The sequence below is a fragment of the Colobus angolensis genome, unplaced genomic scaffold (assembly GCF_000951035.1).
Source record: "Colobus angolensis palliatus isolate OR3802 unplaced genomic scaffold, Cang.pa_1.0 Scaffold145, whole genome shotgun sequence".
Taxonomy (NCBI): Eukaryota; Metazoa; Chordata; class Mammalia; order Primates; family Cercopithecidae; genus Colobus; species Colobus angolensis.
The window spans coordinates 2,343,082-2,363,160 of NW_012114544.1; the positions used below are offsets into that span (position 1 = coordinate 2,343,082).

The 20,079-nt window shown below is 37.4% G+C and overlaps 1 protein-coding gene across 1 annotated transcript in view; it reads right to left on the reverse strand.

Annotated features, from left to right (window-relative positions):
- Nucleotides 1-1,422: 1,422 nt before the first annotated feature.
- Nucleotides 1,423-20,079, reverse strand: part of PGRMC2 (progesterone receptor membrane component 2) — a 19,185-nt gene continuing 528 nt past the window's right edge. The window contains exons 2-4 of the mRNA XM_011935626.1: nucleotides 19,910-20,079; nucleotides 4,528-4,683; nucleotides 1,423-3,573 (exon numbers count right to left, since the gene is read on the reverse strand). Coding sequence (XP_011791016.1) covers nucleotides 3,476-3,573; nucleotides 4,528-4,683; nucleotides 19,910-20,079 — 424 coding nt within the window. The 3' untranslated portion in view covers nucleotides 1,423-3,475. The remainder of the gene's footprint in view (nucleotides 3,574-4,527; nucleotides 4,684-19,909) is intronic.

Consider the following 20,079-nt stretch of genomic DNA (forward strand, 5'->3'; position numbering starts at 1 on the left):
TTCTTACACTAAACATCATGATGTGGTTTTCCTATGTGGATACAGTAAAAGAAAAATTGTGGGAATAAGCCAGTGTTCACAGCATGTCAAGTGCTCTCTTCAATGGAGTAATTGCAGGCAGCCCAAATGTTCTCTCAACCACTAGTGGTGGTAGAACAAATGCAAAGCTGGTACTCAAAGTGACTCAGGAGTATGACAATTTTTCTGTACATGCTTTTCTGATAGTGCCTAGGAATGCTTTTTGCCTAAAAACAGGAAAACTGGGAGGTCTTTATTAGAACTTTCTTGCCATAGCCAAATAGACAATAATCTGTGACGAGTATCATCTAACAAATTGATAGCTGCCCTTAATGGAACATAGATACTCAAAAGTTATCTTTTAAGCATTTGCTACTTTAATTAGTAAAGAATTTGAACAATTCATTCAATATCATTGTTACAATATTCCATGACTCTTATTTTCAATATGCTCAAAGCAACTTGCAAGTTTTACAAATTCTTTGCTACAGTATTACCCGCTTATTCTGATCCATAAAAGCTCTGTAGTTACACCCTGTTAACATGTTAATGGCACATCTTACTAGCAACTTGCTGCACTTCCCAGTTATCAGTAGAGGTTATGTAAAATACTTGGATAAGGACAGCCTGATTCAATATCGAGTTTTCTACATAACAAAGTATCTCCCAGTGGTAATTCAGCAAATTAGCTTCGAGAATGTGGGCAAAGGTATGTGTAATGTTGGATTCTGCAGATCTACCTGCAGAAACAGATCTACCGGCAGAAAGGCAGGTAGAATTACTGTTAGGAAACACAAGCAGCCTTAGCACCATGGTAAAGGTTTTAAAAACCTGATCTGTAACTGTTATGGGTTCATTTCCTAATGCAGAGAAACTGGCTAGTACACAGAGTATAGCTTTAATGTGGGAGATATGCCAACTTGGAAATGCTACCTAAAGATAAAAATCTAAAGACTATCAAAATTTGCTGTTTTCTAAAATCATACATTAGAATTTTGTGGAGTCTCGTGAATGACACAAAACCAAATGAAGGGAATCAGATCAAAATTACCTGAGTAAGGCCATTTCAAGTGCCTGACAAAGATGGTCAATATTAACTCGAAAAATTAGTGTTTCCTGAGTTCCTGTTCATAACAATTACCTGAGGCATTCCTTACAAATAAATTCTGAGGCCCATTCTCTTTAGATTCTGGCTTAGCAGGTGGTAGGTCTGGATTGAAGGCTAAGAATCTGTACCTTAAGCAATTCTAATTATCAGGCAAGTTTGGAAAAGCAGGAGTGTGTGTGGGGGGAGGGACGGGGGGGCAGGAACAGGAACAATACCAGCACTGTCTGGTCCCCTCATTCAAACACTACCTGAAAAACTACCTGAGAATGAGAAACATTCAAACTGAAGTTGAGGAATTATCTACAGAACACTGTTTATTTCAAGTCCAAAACATAAATTACTCATTTTTCTTAACAGACCACATAACTTTTACTGCATGAATATATAGGGTTTCTCTGTTCATAAGTACAGTTTATTACTAGATTTTAGGCTTGAATGATTCATATATATAGATATCAGTTTACTACAGAGGACATGTACTTTTAACACTTTTTGTTTAGGAAATATTTTACATAAAAACACAAAGCATTTACCAGCACTCCACACCTGTCTTCAGCAAAGATTTGGCTGAAGATAACTTTCTACAAAGCACTCCCAAGACTGAATAGAATGTAGCATTTTACATACTTTAGCTTATTGTTGCAGTTAAAAGTTCCCCCTTGTTTGACGGCTTCTGCATGTAGCTACAAAGCAGAAGTCTTTTAACTGGCAACTTGTTAAATAAAATTGTTCTAAGTGAACTTGTCCCCAGCCCAGAACCTAAGTAGTCATAATGAAACAAAATAATTGAAATATGTGGGGCTTTTAGTAAGGGCTTTTTCAGCCTATTAAAAGAATAATTTAGTATCTATCAGTGCAATATTCTTTTAGTGCTTTGTCTTCAATAATGACCACCTGGAGTGCTATTACATCTAGTATAATCAGTTGGCATCAAATATAAAGTAAAAAGATGTACATTTAATATACCAATTCTTACCTGAATAATCTCAGATTTCTGGAGAATGTTCTACAAAGTGGAATTTATTCCTAAAGTTATGCTGAATGTGGTACAATGTGTACAACTTGGTTACCCAGTGCCTGCTTTTCATGTCCAAGATTTTTTCGTGAACAAATGCACAATCTTACAACTGTTATCATATTGCACTGGCTTACAGTTCTGTATATAAAGTCCAACTCAAGCTTATTTTGGTTTATTGTACATGCTTTATTAAAATGGTACTTGTATTTACAGTATCTGCAGAAAGAGTCCCTTCCAAGGCGCTCACACACACATTCAGACACACCCATACAGATATCCACTCCACAGCCCCATGCACCCACACCAGTGAGATGTGGAGGGTCAGACTCCTAAAATTAGGCAGCTGTTGGGGATAAGAGTTGATTTTTCAATTTTTTTTAAAACAGAAAAGCACAGGGGAATGCATTTGGCCATCACAATGCTAATTGAGTTTGTGTATATTACATATATGGCAGTTAACACTGAATATTCCTTTTACATTCTATATACACAGAATGATATCAAGGTTTTACGTTCAACAGAATATTCCAACTTCAGTCTTAATGCTGCTTGTAGTGACTTCTGAATTCATTATAGGGGCTTTCCCTAAAAATAATTCAAGTCTATGTTAAGTGAAATAAGGCACAATTAATATTGATTTGATTTAGGGAAAGGGAAGGAAAGAGAAGGGATAAAAACTGGTTTCAAATGATCTTTCTGTTGGGGAACTAGCTCTGACTTAAATCCACCTGAAATTCCTTCTAATTTCCAAAGATTTATAAAGGTATTTTTCTTTTCCCTGACAAAGCCAAAAACAAAATTTGGGAATTCACATTTTAATGTTCCAGTAGCCTAAACTACTCAAATTGATGTGTACCCCCACCTCCTCGATCAGGTCGCCTCCCTCACCAATGGTAAAATAAAAACACAGTATGTGACAGAGGAGTCCCTTGACATTTCTTGAGGAGATTTGTACACTTGAGTAGCAAATACATATCTGGTTGTCTTCGATACATTTTAAAAAGAAAGAAAAAGAAGAAAGGAAAGAAGGAAATAAGGAAGGAAAGAAAAGAAGTAATATTGTGACTTTCTTGCTCTTTAAAAAAAATCCCTGTCTCCTTCTTTTCAGGATGATGAAGCCCCACTAGACATTACAAACAACTGCAACAAATGAGTTTGGCAGCATAAATAATGTCTAGTAATCAAATCTTCATAGTGATATTCATTTATCTTGTACACAATTTGTTGAATGTTTTTCGCAGCAGGTGAATCAAACCCAGACGCTGGACATTCTGTGAAAGGGAGTAAGAATTGCAGCTCTGAAGGCCCCTGACTTTGGTTGTTTACAAAGTTCAATCCTGTTTATTGTGATCCTTAGTATCTTCTTCATCTGTATATTCTGATGGTTCTTCTCCTGGTTTTAGGAGTCTGCCTACATAATCATATTTTTCTGAAAGATACATCAAAAGAAAATCAGTGGTGATCAAATTTGTTTCATTATTCCATTACACAGAGAAAAGGCATTTGTCTGTTTTAGAATCATATAAAATATGATATTAGAATATTATCTAAATATTCTAAAATTGCTTCACCATGGCTGGTCTTTATATACATGTAAAGTTTCAACAAAATAAAACAGGATCAGGGAACTTACAAGGCTTGGGAATTCTTTCAAGAGGGTGGTCTGTACCAGTGATTCTTAGTTGGATACGGCATTAGAATTATTTGGAGATCTTTTGTAAAAATGAGTTAAGTCCAGGACCCATCTCAGTACCCAGCCAAACCAGAACAGTTGTTCCAAGGGATCCAGGGGTCAGATAAACAGCTGGGACAGCGTCACACAAGTAGTAAAAACTGATGTTATGAGGGCATAATAAAGGGGAACGATATTTTTTACCTACATTTCGAGTGTTAAGACCTGTAAAATCATTTTAGAATAAATTATAATATTGAAATCAGTAATCAATTCAGTTTTAAATATAAGCCTGTATTTTTAAAAAACTAAACCTTAATGAACAAGCTTTAAAGGACTACAAGTATCACAATTTTTATGAGGCTTAGAGTTTGTAACAAATCATTTTTTAAATATGGATTTTCAAAATAAGTATCACATGTAACAACCATATTTTTATTTAGCTATTTTTTGCAATTTCTTTTTTTGGACAAGTCTCACTATGTTGCCCAGGTTAGTACTTATACTCCTGAGCTCAAGGGATTCCCATCAGCAGCTGGGACCACAGACGTGTGCCACTCCACTCAGCTTTAGCTATCTTTAAAAATATTATCAAATAATGATGGCAATGAAAACAGATGACATCTTTAGGCTCTTAAAGCATGTGAAATAGTATATATTTTCTTTGAACAAATATTTAATTTTCCAAAGAATCAAACAAAATAAAAATACCTTTAAACTGCATTTCCCATTCTCGAACACTCTCCATTTGTACTGCATTCAAATCTGAGAGATCATCATATTCATCTCTAAGTGCATCTTTATCTAGGCAAAATGTGGCCAGTCCTCTGGAGGCATCCCTACCAGCAAATATTCCATATGGACCCGCTGTAAAAAAGAAAAGAAATTATTTAGATCACCTAACAGTATTTTAGAATGTCTCAAAGGAAAAAGTAAAAAACAAAAACAAAATGAAACAAAAAAACAACAAACAAACAAAAAATCCCTCATAATTCACAGTTGTATATATCCTTAATTTCAAAACACGCACAGATACTAGATGGAGTAAGAGAAGAAATTTCTTGGAAATTTTTGCCTTTTGACCAAAGTAAAGCTTTTCACTTAGATCTTAAAACCTTCAATTTCAATTACTTCAGATACCCCCAAACTTATATTCAAAATGAAGACTGTGAGGTAATGAGGGAGAAGAAGAAACTTAAGTGGTTAGGTTTAGAAGCCAGTTTGCTTGAGAGGAAATAATGTTTACTGGTTGCTGTTAATTAATAGTGGCATCCAAAAAAAATAAAAATAATCAACAGAACATCATGTATTATGTAAAGACTCAGCTGAACTGTGAATCTGTAACAATTTTCTCTTTGCTATCCTTATGAAGTTTGCAATTCTATGAGAAAACAGACTGTATCATCTTTGTGGTCCCAGGGACTAGTTCCGTGCTCAACACGCATTTAATAAATCTTTGCTGAGTGGTTTAATAAAAAAAGACTCATATTCAAAATAAATCACCTGACTACCATAATATATATACAATGATCTATATAAACTCAGAAAAGTCATTAGGGAAAATAATAGCTCTTACTTGTCATGACTTTTGAGAAATAGAGGAAGTAGCTATAAGGAATAATTCTTCTGGACTGACACATTCAGCAATAATTAGCATTTTACCCAAGGAATTAGGTACCGTTCTCTCTGAGGAGAAATGGCATGACTGATGTGTTGACAAAAACCATTCCCAAGTTCTGCCCTTGAGAATAGCAATTCGTTCATCTCTGTATCCTCAATGCCTAGCACTGTGCCTGGCATATAGTAGGAATGTAATAATTTTCTTCCAAATGACTTAGCTGTAGTTCCAAATAAAAACAAACTCAAGATTCCGACCCTTCAAACAGATTCACTTATGGTAGGCAGAGACACTATTATTAACAACAACAGAGTGGTGAAAAAGAGGGCTTATAAATAAAAGAACAAAATATGTTCTGATAAGCAAACAAGCAGAAAAAAGCTAGAACTTCCTTGATTTTTAAATGAGCGAAATGATTATATTCATATGTAAAAGCATTTAGGAAACTGAAAGTTATGTGTCAAAAAGTCTCTGTACCTTCTGAGAGGAGAAATCGAGGTTTCACTTAAATAGGTATTTAAGCATTTATGAGTATTAACTTGAGTTGCAAATAGCACTGTACTATAAAGTTAACCAAATGTGAAATCATTCCCTGAAAAGTTTACTGCACGGAACTAGAAGTAGCATTAGCAATAATTTTAAGAGTAACATGAATAGGTATTGATACAGTAATATGAAAGTAAAGCTAACAGTTCCAGTAAAGTATATTTTTATTCTGCTTTTCTTATTCTTATTGCATTTTCCATACTGCTACTTGTATCACATGACTATCAACAATTATTTAATCATTGAATGGTCATACATTATCCCACTGAATGGATGTGTACCTGTAATTAATTTAATCTGTCTATTAACATAGGCTACTATTTTATACTTTCAAATGTGTCTTCTATATAAGAATATGGAATACAATTTACTACTGGCCAATATTCGTAACCTTCAAACTTTTTCTATCATCTCAACTGATGTTCAAAAGGGTATCAACCAGGCTGGGTGTAGTGGCTCACGCTAACACAGTGGGAGGTGGAGGCGGGTGGATCACCTGAGGTCAGCAGTTTGAGACCAGCCTGGCCAACATGGTGAAACCTCACCTCTACTAAAACTACAAAAATTAGCCAGCTGTGGTGGCGTACGCCTGTAATCCCAGCTACTTGGGAGTCTGAGGCAGAAGAATTGCTTGAATCCAGGAGATGGAGGTTGCAGTGGGTTGAGATCACGCCACTGCACTACAGCTGGGCCAACAGAGCAAGACTCTTTCTCAAAAAAAAAAAAAAGGGTATTAACCAGTTATGCCTGTGTGTGTGCACGCACATGTTTGTGCAAAATTCTACACGCTTTGTGGCAGTGGGTGTTTTCAGGAGGACAAGGAGAGAGACAGAGACAGAGAACTAGTGTGTTTAAAAATAAAACTTCCTGAGAAACAATGACAAAAAAAAATAAACATTATGTTTACCCTTAATGCTGACTAGACCAATGCTTACAAACTTGAAAAGCAAAAAGTGAAACACACAAAAGGAAAAATAAAACTAATAAAGGCCATAGCAGTCTACAAATGGAAAATGAGTTTCAATTTTTGAAAGAATTTTCCAGCAACCTCGCTTTCCTCTCTTAGTTTCCCAAAGTGGAAGGGACAGACTTTGCCTTCCCCACTTGGCAGATAAAAAACCGGAGCAGAGGCATTCAGTGTGATTTGCCTAAAATTACAGACAGAACTGGGAGTACTACTTCCACTTTCCTAAATCCTTCAAGCAGTGTACCTCAAGAAAACACACAGAAGACTCACAAGTCCAAAGATGGAGCAACCACCATGAAAACTGGAGCATTTTACTATTTACAAAATTTCAAGAGAATGAAGATTTTCGAATATTTATTAAATCAAAATGGAAGAGAAGTAACAAAAAAGCTCTACTTAATAGCTCTTCTTAGCATTCTATTATAGTATTTATCTCCATGGCCTGCAAACATTAATATACTTCAGGTACTTCAGAGTATAAGCCATAAAACACATTTAAATGATACAAAGAAGATAAAATCATTATAATAACAGCAATCAGAAAGTCCTCCATCTTTGAGTATATTAATATATACCAGTGCATTCTCTAATAAATTTCTCTACCAACTTCCCTAAGAAAGCTTCAACACTGAATGAATAAAAAAAAATTTCATAAAATATGCTCTTTCTGGGGTACGGGGGGGTGGGGAATCATTGACTTGGTAAGAGTGAACTTGAGTCAACAGTTAATAATCCAAGCCAAATTCTAGACAAATGATGTTCTGTTGACTCTTGAACAGAAAAGAATAATTCAGTGATTAACATATTCCCCCACTGCCTAAACTATATTAAGCTGTCTTCTCCATATGTTTAGAATTTCCCTCAGGAAGCATTTAACTTCTGCAAAGGTCTTTTTGGTAATAGTTTTCTATGCTCTTTCCTGTAAGACCATTAACAAAAATTTTTTTTTGTTTGAGCCCAGGAAGTAGAGGATACAGTGAAATATGATTGAGCCATGATCGAGCCATTGTACTCCAGCCTGGGTGACAGAGTAAGACCCTGTCTCAAAAAACAACAAAAAATTGAGACAGGGTCTTACTCTGTCACCCAGGCTGGAGTACAATGGCTCGATCATGGCTCAATCATATTTCACTGTATCCTCTACTTCCTGGGCTCAAGTGATCCTCCTGCCCCAACCTCCCAAATAGCTGGAACTAGAGGCATGGGCCACCAGGCCTGCCTAATTTCTTTTATTTTTTGTAGAGACAAGGTCTCACTATGTTGCCCAGCTGATCTTGAACTCCTGGCCTCAAGCAATCCTCCTGCCTTTGCCTCCCTAAGTGTTAGAATTACAGGACTAAGCCACCATGCCCAGTCTTCTGTAAGGTCATTAAAGAATATAACATTAGCAACTAAAGTTGGAACTGGATAGGTTAATCTGAGGAAGGAGGATTTGAGATCTAATAAAAGGATATTTCCCTGCATTCATAATACAATCAGAAGCTTATCTGAAAAGTCAGCAATACCTTCCTATTCCATTACCCCCTTACCTAACAAACTTAAATATTTACCAATTCTAATATTTTGGTAAGTATACTTGGCTATTCATAATACTAAAACACTAGGGAGCTACCCAAATAAAGCAAATTTGCATGGTATAATTTATTTATTTATATTAGTATTTTTTTTTGAGACAGTCACACTCTGTCACCCAGGCTGGAGTGCAGTGGTGTGATCTCAGCTCACTGTAACCTCTGCCTCCTAGGTTCAGTGATTGTCCCGCCTCACTCAGCCTCCCAAGTAGCTGGGATTACAGGGTGTGGCACCACGCCCGGCTAATTTTAATATTGTTGGTAGAGAGGGGGTTTCACCATGTATGGTGACTAGGCTGGTCTTGAGCTCCTGACCTCAGGTGATCTTCCTGCCTCAACCTCCCTGTGCCCAGCCTAATTTACTTCTAAAAAGGCTAGTTTACACAAACTGATCTGGTTTTTTTTATTATTAAGGCTCATTTAGACACTAACAGTTCAGTAATAACTAGAAGAATTAAATTCTGTTGCTTTATCAAATATTAAAATATAATGCTGATCCAAAAATAGCCTCCCAATTTTAAGCAAATTCTTGCTACAAAAAATGAACAGCATTATTCAGTCAAAGCAGATACTCTGAAATGTACCTACATAACAAATATTCAAGGACATTATTTTAAAGATAAATTTTATTTCAAAGCTATTGTTAAATATACCACCATGAGGCAGGGGGATCACGAGGTCAGGAGATCGTGACCATCCTGGCTAATGCTTGGTGAAACCCTGCCTCTATTAAAAAATACAAAAAATTAGCTGGGCATGGTGGGGGGCGCCTTGTAGTCCCAGCTACTCGGGAGGCTGAGACAGGAGAATGGCATGAACCTGGGAGGCGGAGCTTGCAGTGACCTGAGATCTCGCCACTGCACTCCAGCCTGGGAGACAGAGCGAGACTCTGTCTCAAAAAAAAACACAAAAAAACCCAAAAACCAACATGATAGTATACTAGTCAGAATTCAGATTTCATTTAGTTTTTAGAGTCAATCCAACTTGTGGTCAATGTATTTTAAAGTTCAATAAACCTATTAGTTACCGTATCCTAAAACTGCTTACTTTAATATAATCAGTTAGAATGAGGTGACATATTCTTGAAATAGCAACAACATATGTTCATTGTAAAATGTTTTAAATATTACTTTAATACATAGAAAATTCTAGGAGGAAGTAAATAAAATATGTAGTAACAGATAATTCTGTGATTATTAGGATGATATACCTTAGTGTTTTTTTTTTTTTTTTTTTGAGACGGAGTCTTGCCGGATCTCAGCTCACTGCAAGCTCTGCCTCCTGGGTTCACGCCATTATCCTGCCTTAGCTTCCCGAGTAGCTGGGACTACAGGCGCCCGCCACCTCGCCTGGCTAATTTTTTTGTATTTTTGAGTAGAGACGGGGTTTCACCATGTTAGCCAGGATGGTCTTGGTCTCCTGACCTAGTGATCCGCCCGTCTTGGCCTCCCAAAGTGCTGGGATTACAGGCTTGAGCCACCGCGCCCGGCGCTACCTTAGTGTTTCTAAGGGGATATTTTATTTATTCTCAGTTTAAAAATCACAGCTCTCAGAGATGAACTTTAATTAATTAAAGTTTATCAACAGTGCAGTTTTATAAATTGAGTAATAACACTTAGTATTGTGTAATTTATTCCAAATAAGATTATAATGAGCCTATCAACAAATGAGGCAATATGTAAAAGTGATTAACTGAACTAACAATTTTTTTTTTATGCTTAGGTCCAGGAAGTCCCAAGACTTTTAGAGAGAATGCAGTATGGTAAAACTGAAATAAAACCTCTCAAGAAGACAGATGCTTGGGTTCCAGAGGATCCACTCAACAAGTAACAATGAGCAAGTCTCAATTTCTGTAGTCCTTAGATCCCTCAAATATAAATTAGGAAAATTATCTTACCTGCCTAAAGTTGAGGCCAAACTAAATAATCTCTTGAATAGTATGATTCTATAAGGGACTGAAAATGCAATCTTGCTTCTGAAATTTGAGCTACTGCCAAAAGCTCTCAGCAACATTGTGAATTGAGCATATGGCCTTAACTCCAGGGTCCCTGGGTAGGTTGGGGTAAAGACGGAAAAGTTAAAACCCCAGGCCCATGCCACTTATGGGAGTGGGGCCTGAGTTTATCCAACCCATGTAGAATGAAAATTCCAAGTTGAAAAAATAATATGAAGGCAGATATCTACAGGAATTAATGAGCACTCAAGATGACTTCAAGTATTGGGAAAAAGGGATTACTCCCCTTTTGGGGAAACATGTTGGGACAACTAGATAACCTTCTGTTAAAAAACACAACCCCTTGGGAGGCCAAGGTGGGTGGATCACGAGGTCAGGAGCTTGAGACCAACCTGGCCAAGATGGTGAAACCCCATCTCTTATACTAAAATTACAAAAATGAGCTGGGCGCAGTGGTGGGCACCTGTAATACTGGTTACTCGAGAGGCTGAGGCAGGAGAATCGCTTGAACCCAGGAGATGGAGGTTGCAGTGAGCTGAGATGGTGCCACTGCACTCTAGCCTGGGCGGCAGAGCAAAACTCCTTCTCAAAAACAAACAAACAAACAAAACACCATCCCACCAAATTTGGACTCTAATTTCACATCTTAAAGCAAAATCAATTTCAAATGGAACTAAAAAACTGAAAACATAGAGGTACTAAAAAAACTACACATTTTTAAAAACAATTTTTAAGTGCATAAAGTCTTTAAATATGCTACATAACTTAGCAGCCATAAAAGATAAATTTGAATATATAAAACCAAAAATTTGTGTGGTTCAAAAAAACCACCATCAATAAGTAAAAAGACAACTAAACCAGAAAAAATATTTGCAGCAAAGGCTGATTTACTTTACAAAGAACACCTAAAATTTGTAAGATCTACATGATGATTGAAAAACTGTGGCAAGGCTGGGCGCGATGGCTCATGCCTGTAATCTCAGCACTTTGGGAGGCTGAGGTGGGCAGATCACCTGAGGTCAGGAGTTCGAGACCAGCCTGACCAACATGGAGAAACCCCATCTCTAATAAAAATACAAAATTAGCTGGGCGTGGTGGCGCATGCTTGTAATCCCAGCTACTTGGGAGGCTGAGGCAGCAGAATCGCTCAAACCCAGGAGGCAGAGGTTGCAGTGAGCCGAGATCACGTCATTGCACTCCAGCCTGGGCAACAATAGTGAAACTCGGTCTCAAAAAAAAAAAAAAAAAAGAAAAACTGTGGCAAAGAATATATGAATAAGCAATTTGTAGAAAAGGAATCATAAATGACTCAACTTTTTAAAAAGAAGTCCAACCTCACTAAGTAAATGAGAAGTGTAAATTTAAACAAATATTGAGATACCATTTTAACCCAGATTGACAAAGACCAAGAAGCTTAATATCACGTTTTTGGCAAGAAGTTAGAAACAGGCATTTTCATCAAGTGTAAATTGGTCCAACCTCTCTGAAGGGCAGTTTGGAAACAAGAATCCAAATTAAAAATGTCCGAATCCCAAGCCTCAGTAATTTTATTTCCAGGAATTTACTTTATAATCATAATTTTACACACATGTGTAAAATGACATGTACATATTTATTGCATCATGCAACAGGAGATTGAAAACAAATGTTAACAGTGGACTGTTAAATTATGACTTATTCGTATAACAGAACGTTAAGAACGTTATTGCATGTATTTAAAAGAATAAGATGGTTCTCTATATTGATGTGAAAGGCTCTTGTGATATTAAAATATTGTGAAGTGTATGTATAGTATACTATAATTAGAGTAGGGGGAAAGGAAGATATCCACATGCTCGTACTTGCACCCAAAATAGCTCTAGAACAATACGTATACTGGTCCTTTGCCTCTTTGGAAGGGAACCTGGTGGCTGGGAGTAGTTGTGGGAAACAGACTTATTTTTCACTGTATATCCTTTTGAATTTTCTATTTTGAGCATGTATTACTTAATTAAAAAAATCATTGTTTTAACTTACGTGAGGCCCTATTTCACAACACACCCAAACCACTTTACAGAACCACTTTCACAACTTAGGGCTCATGGAATTTTACAGGAAATACTCCAAAATTAAAAAAAGTAACTACTGAAGATAATAAGTTCACAATAAAAAATATAAACTACATGAAGAAACAAACCATCATAGAGGAGTGAGCACATATAACAGATAGGAGAACTGGCATCCCAAGAATAAATAGAAGCAGATTAACGGACTAAAGTAAATTTGCTTAAAATTATTAAGAAATGGTACATAAGGAAAGATTAAGAGACATTAAGAATAGATGAAAACCTAATGTATATCTACTAACAGTTCCAGAGGAAGGAACAGAGATAATGGAGGAGGCAACAAGTAACAGCAAATTTTCTGGAAAAAAAAAAAAAAAAAGGACAATATATATCCACAGACTTGACTACAGTTTGGTATGTGGTAAATAAAAAACCACACCTGGACAAATCCTAGTAAAAGAAGAAAACCCCAAAGACAGAAAGATCTCAACTACAACCAAAGGGAAGAAACATTAATAAAAGTAAAGACAAACTACAAGCCGACTCCCCACCAACAAGTGGAAGACAGTGGCGTAACGCTACGGAAGTGCTGAGGTAAAATAAGGTCAATGTACACTTTTTTTTGAGACAGGGTCTCGCTGTGTCACCCAGGTTGAGTGCAGTGGTGTGATGAAGGCTCACTGATCTTCTGGGCTCAAGCGATCTTACTACCTCAGATTCTTGAGTAGCTGGGACCACAGGTGCACGCCACTATGCCTGGCCAATTTTTTATATTTTTGTAAGACAGAGGGTCTCGCCATATTGCCCAGGCTAGTCTTGAACTGCTGGGCTCAAGCAGTCTTCCCACCTTGGTCTCCCCAAAATGGTAGGATTATAGGCATGAGCCACTGTGCCTGGCCCACTCTCCAATTTTATATTCTAAACCCAAACTATTATTCCTGAGTGAGGACAAACAAAAAATTTTTCCTGCCAGTGAAAAACTATAGGACATACCTCACTAAAATAAAAAGTGAACTCCAAACAAAGAAATGAGATGCAAGAAACAACAGCAAATTAAAAAATGATAACCATGCTGGTAAATTTAAACAAGAACTATTTTAAAAAGATAATTTCATCAATTTTGGGGTGGACTTTGAAAAAATATAGTAAAACTAAAGTCTAATAGTGATACTGTGGAAAACCGGATGGGGGAGGAATCAGAGTTAAAGCTTTCTAACCAGGGCCTCAACATGAGACTATGTACAATGCAGGGAATACTATCTATATTTGTAGTCATGGCAGTTTTGCTTATTTATTAAGAAATAATCTGTCAAATGTCAGTAAAGTATCTTAAAGAGGCAGCTTTTTCTAATTCACACTACAATGATGTCTGGCTAAAATTCTTATATTATTCAGAAGCATAGGATAGTCATCTACAGCAAAAACTTAAGGAAATCACCAAAAGGATAGAAATAGAATACATCTACATCAGTAGAGGGGAGAAAATGGAAGAAATAAATCAGTCTGAGAAGGAAAAATAGTGGGAAAAGAGGCAAAGAAAAGTAAGGTGAAGAGAAATCACAAAACAAGATGATAGAAATAAACCTAAATATACCAGTAATCACAAAACATATACACTAATTAAGCTATTAAAGGACACAGTGCTAATATTAGATTTAATGAAAAAAATCCAGCTATATGTCATTAATGTGAGAAACATAAAACAACACAGACTGACTAAAGGTAAAGGGATGGAAAATGAAATACTGTGTTAATACTAATCAGCTAAAGGCTGAAGCCAAATCTGAAAATCAACAATATTAAAGGTGTTTTTAATATGATCAGCTCTAGATCTACTGCTAGATGGCTTTGCTCAGTATAGTAGGCATAGTAATAATCTCACTTCAGAACATTCTCATATCCAGTCTTTGTATGGCTGGCTCTGTTAGGTTTTTGCTTAAATGTCAAGTCCTTTTTCTTGACAATTTAACATAAAAAAGGTAACCTTGCTTGGCCACTTAATCTAAATAAAGTCCTTTGTTATCCTCTATTCCCATTCTATTAATTTCTTTTACAGCATGTTGAATTACAGATTATAATTACATACTGAAATCCTTGTTTACTGCCTGTCTTCCTTAATAGACTATTAACTCCCTGAGGATAGGAAAACATCTGTTTTGAAGACTCAGTTAACTCCATTTCTCATATCTTAAGGTTTTACTGTAATGAAATCCAGGGAAGTCTTTCTCAGTATTTAAAAATGGAGCTGAAATCCTATTATTAAAGATCCTGAGACTGGATATAGGCTCCAAAAGAATACAGGAGTTATACAGTCAGGTCTGTCATGCGTGCACAGGGAAAGGAGTGGTCTATGTCAGAGTGTTGAAAAAATAATTAAAAGAATCTGAATGGCTAATTCCAGATGTTACTAAATCTACTCCTTTCTTCCACCCTGAATAATAGCTTCCAGTTTCAAGCTATCCTTTTATAATATGCTTTAGTATTTAACACAAATACAATGCCCTCAAAGATTAAAAGCAATGGGATGATGTTGAATTCAGAGCCAATTAAGTAGTTAAAATAGAAATAACTAGTAGAAATTTGAGCAGAATATAAAAAAACCATCAGAAAACCTAGCTAATCCTTTTATCTTACTGGTAGGTAATAGAAGCATATGGGCATTAGCCCAAACAACAAAGCCAGTTGGCTTCAAAGCAAGAAGCTGGGATGAGAGGTGGGTAGTGTCAGCTTTAGGACATCCATGAAGAAATAGGTAAGATTGGGTCCGGTTTTTATGATGCAACTCTGCAAACATAGAATTTCCAATTCTGCAAACTAAAGTATTAAATAAAAGTGAACATATTGAAGATAAAGTTTAAAATGGAGGAAAAACACTTCAAGGTACATGTGTTCTTTTCCCCAACCTCCTAAATATTAGGCATCTCATGGGGTTCTTCTTATGTGACTTTTTTCTTTCAGTGGAACTTAAAAGGTAAGTTGGAAAAAATATAGCTTTGGTATATGTCAAAGAATATTCTACCTGGAATAAGGGAGCAGCAGTATTATAAGTTTCAACAACGTGAGATAAACTATCAAAAAGGTCAAGTGTATAATTTTTTGCCATTCCAAAAAAATAAAAGCACTATTTTGGTAAAGTTCCACAGCAGTAATATTAAATCAAAGTGTTAAAAATTATACTAGCTGTTTGAGTCTTCAAAACTTATGATTCTGTAAACATGTGAAACTGAATAGACTATGTTGTGATACAATGGGAAGGACTGAAGCTATGAAAACTTGGATTTAATTCTTATGTTGCCACCTACCAGATATGTGGCTTTGGGCAATCTCATAGGGCTGTTTGAAAATCAGAGATACTAAGCTCAATAAATGAAGTTTCCTCCTCCTCCTCCTCCTCCGACCTTTAGAATCAGTGTTTTCAACAACTCTCTGGGAAGACAGAAATACTCTAAAAGGTGCCTTGTTAGTGCAATAGGTGGCACGCCAGTCTCACAATCTGAAAAAAAACTAAGTGCACTGTCCAAAACGGTAGCCATGGGGGGCTGAGCACTTTATATGTGGCTGGTGTTACTAAAGAACTCAATTTTTAATTATATCTAATTTTAATTAATTTACATTTAATTAACCACTTGGGGCCACCATTTTGGGCAGTATAACATAAAGCCATAAAAGCATTTTTTTTTTTTTTTGAGAGAGAGTCTCATTCTGTCATCCAGGCTGGAGTGCAACGGCACGATCTCAGCTCACTGCAACCTCTGCCTCCTGGGTTCGATCGATTCTCTTGCCTCTGCCTCCCGAGTAGCTGGGATTACAGGCACCCACCATCATGCCCGGCTAATTAGAAACAGGGTTTCACCATGTTGGCCAGGCTGGTCTCGAACTTCTGACCTCAGGTGATCTGCCCGCCTTGGCCTCTCAAAGTTCTGGGATTAAGGTATTAGCCACCGTGCCTGGCCTTTATTTATTTATTAAAAAAAAATTTTTTTTTAAAAGTAGAGATAGGGTTTCATTATGTTTTCCAGTCTGGTCTCAAACTCCTGACCTCATGTGATCCGCTTGCCTCAGCTTCCCGAAGTGCTGGGATTACACATGTGAGCCACCGTGCCTGGCCGAAAGCATGTTTTTTTGAGGCTTTATATCCTTGGATTTATGGGAACCAGGGAAAGGTATGAAGAAAAACAACAGTAAGATTCTCTACAAGTTATGCTTGGTGAGTTAGAAAAATAAAAGATTCTCTACAAGTTTACCACATGATTCAGTTCACTAGAAATAGTATAGGTAAGCTTTGTGGTAATATCCATCTGGATTTATCAGACATACATGTGATCCAAGTCAATTTACCTAAAATACCTAAACCTCAGACTCCCCATCTGTAGAGCAGCAATACTTACCAACTTCACTGAGGAATTATGGAGATAAAAAAATTAATGGATCTGATATAGTAGGTGCTTCACAAATCTGGTTTTCTTTCTCCTTGAATATTCAGTTTTACATGACCAAACTTTCCTCACATGCTGGCCAAGCGCCTAATCTGTTACTAAATTTAATATTGGCAAATACAGTTAATGCCAACTGTTTGCCAAAATGTGTATACTCCACCAAATTATATTGTCAACATTTAATTAAGAGTCTGAACTTTAAAAACGTATGTCTAAAAATAAACGTATGTTCAGCATTATGGAAAAATCTTACAAAATTTAATCCTAAAACCATTACTGTGAAATTAGAGTAGATATTGGTTAGGCATAGAAACTAACAATTACTGCTTCTGAATTATTCTGCTACAAAACTGCTTAATTTATGAAGATGAAAATAAAAATTAAAAGCAAAACTGAACTTGTATCTGTTTTACAGCCAGAAATTTGGCTTTAAGATTTTTTGAAAAGTACTACTTATTACATTTTCTATTAATATGCAATATCAACATATTCTGAGCCCATAAAATGATCTGGCTCTAAGGTTCCTTTCAATAATAAAATATTCAAATATCTGTTAGGTTGTTGATTAACTGTAGAATACTAACTGTGTATCACTCTTAGGCTGTTCATCAGAACCTAGGAACTGGCAGAAACTAATCTAAAACTGACTTCTCCATTGTAAACTCAAGAGCCTCCCTCAGTGCACTTACCATAAAAAAGCAATCTACCACCTATGACTCTTAATTTTTATTTATTTTTTTTATACAGAGTCTCTCTCTGTCACCCAGGCTGGAGTGCAATAGGGCAATGTCAGCTCACTGCAACCCCTACCTCCTGGGTTCCAGCAATTCTCCCTGCCTCCACCTCCCGAGTAGCTGAGATTACGGGCACCTGCCACCACACTGGCTGATCTTCTTGTATTTTTAGTAGAGACGAGGTTTTGCCAGGTTGGCCAGGCTGGTTTTGAACTCCTGACCTCTGGTGATCCACCTGCCTCGGCCTCCCAAAGCGCTGGGATTACAGACGTGAGCCACCGCGCCTGGCTTTAATTTTTAATTTCTATCACAGAACAAACATTTGCCACTGGAGGCTGCCAAACTGTTTCTATGACTGTCTCTCCTAGCTATTTTCAGATACTGCCAAGGCATAATGTGTGAGGACTAATACAATTCTTTGTATTAATACTTTGTTTTCTTCAGTGGTAGTTCAGAGGGTACAAAAGCTGATCTTTCAGCTGGGTAAGGTCTATATTAAAAATTTAAACCTGTACAGGATTTCTAATCACTTAACACACATTTTAATACTAATGGGGAAAAAGCTTGAACTAGGTATAAAATGCTGTGTAAATCCTTGATTTAAAAAAAGTTTACTTCACTTGGCCTGTTTAAATACTGTACTTTGGCCCTGTTCTTTTGTCCCACGTGTGCTTAAGTAAACAAAAATGTATTAACCATTTCAGCTGATGTAAGATTTCAGTAGACACCCTGTGCTCACATTTATATAACTAGAAGCAAAAACTCTGTAAGCTATGTATTCACTTGGTTGGACTAAATGTGTATATATACACAGAAGTACAAACAACTAAGAAATAAATTACGTAATTCAACACCAAAAATCTCCTATTTCTTATCCTAGTCCAATGAACAAACCACAAACCAAAGCACTTCTAAAATATCTTCCAGCTACCAACCACTGAAATCAGAAATACATATTTTTAAGTGTCAATAAATCTCAAACACTTAGAGGTTAAATTAAGGAGAAAACCAGCTTATTTCCAGACTGCCAATCCTATGACTTTAAGGCTTGGATGTACTCTCTCCAATACCAGGTCACTTTAGATTTCTAATTTAATTATTTATTCTTATTGCAGTCACCACTTTTCTTTTTGTAAAGCTTAGTACTAATCAGTACTAACCAGGATGTACAGTGTTGCTCAACTCTATGATATACCAACAGGTTCCATGAGTCTGGAGTTTATTAACATAATCCAAAATGTATGCTACAACCACACTGTAAAACAAGGGCTTCTAAATCAACTACCCTACACAAAGTTCTCTGAAAACAAAGTCCTAAAAATCTTTAACTTGCATAACTGGCACATGGGGTATGAATCTACAACTCTTCTAAGTTTTTCTTCTCAGTTCTGCTAAGTGAAAACACAAGTCATTATCAACGTGTACTTGAAAAGCAGAAAAAGAAAAAAAGAAACGAGAGACACGCCTGCTGGGTATAGGAGCTCCACCCCCAAAACTCAGGGCGAATATCCTTACCAGTCTTTAATAAGCTCTGCATTCTGGTCTGTCCTCATCCCACATACCTTGTTAATCATGGAAAGCAACTCCGAACTAAAACTGGTTTAAAAAGAGTTCGAGGTGTTGCTTATTCGTCCGGGCTTCAGAGACTGGAGGATTGGGACTTTACATGCCCCTAAACGTGGCCTTACGGAGAGCAATACAGCGAGAGAAAAAGGAGATCAGTGGCCAAAAAAAAAAAGGTGGGGGGGGGGGGGCAAGGAAAAGAAAGCTGTGAATTACAGAGCGTAAAACTTTAGTTTAGGTCCCAACTTCAGAAATCTCCCTTCCCTGGTGCCCCAACCAACCCAGGAATCAGGAGACTCAAAAAAGGTTAAGGGCCAGCGTTGACCGGTGACAAATATAACGATTTTGAAAAATCCAGCCAAAAAAAAAAAAGACTGCGAGGAGAAATGGCATAGAAGAAAGATGAATGCTGAGAGCTGGTCGCTGGGGCGCCAGCGGGAACCCTGGTTTCGGGAGAAGAGCTGGAGGTGCCCGCAGCTGCGGGGGGGCGGTGTGTGCGTAGGGGCGGGGCGGGCCGTCCCAGGTGCGGCGGCCGAGGCGCGGGGGTCCAGGCGACGAGAAGGCTGGGCAAACTAACCCGGTGCCCGGAGGCCTCCCCGTCCGAAGGGGGTCGTGCTTGAGTTGCAGGGGGTCCTTCCCCTCCCCTTCCAACTCCTCACCCGGGCCGTAGAACTTGCTGCCTTTGGTCACGTCGAAGACTTTCCCATTGACCGCGAGCAGGATGCGCGGGTTGCGGGACCCGTCGTACTGGCGCAGCTGCTCCAAACTGAAGTCCCGCTTCTTCATGCGAGGCAGAGAGGCAGCGGGGCTCTCCTCGCCCGCCCCGGCC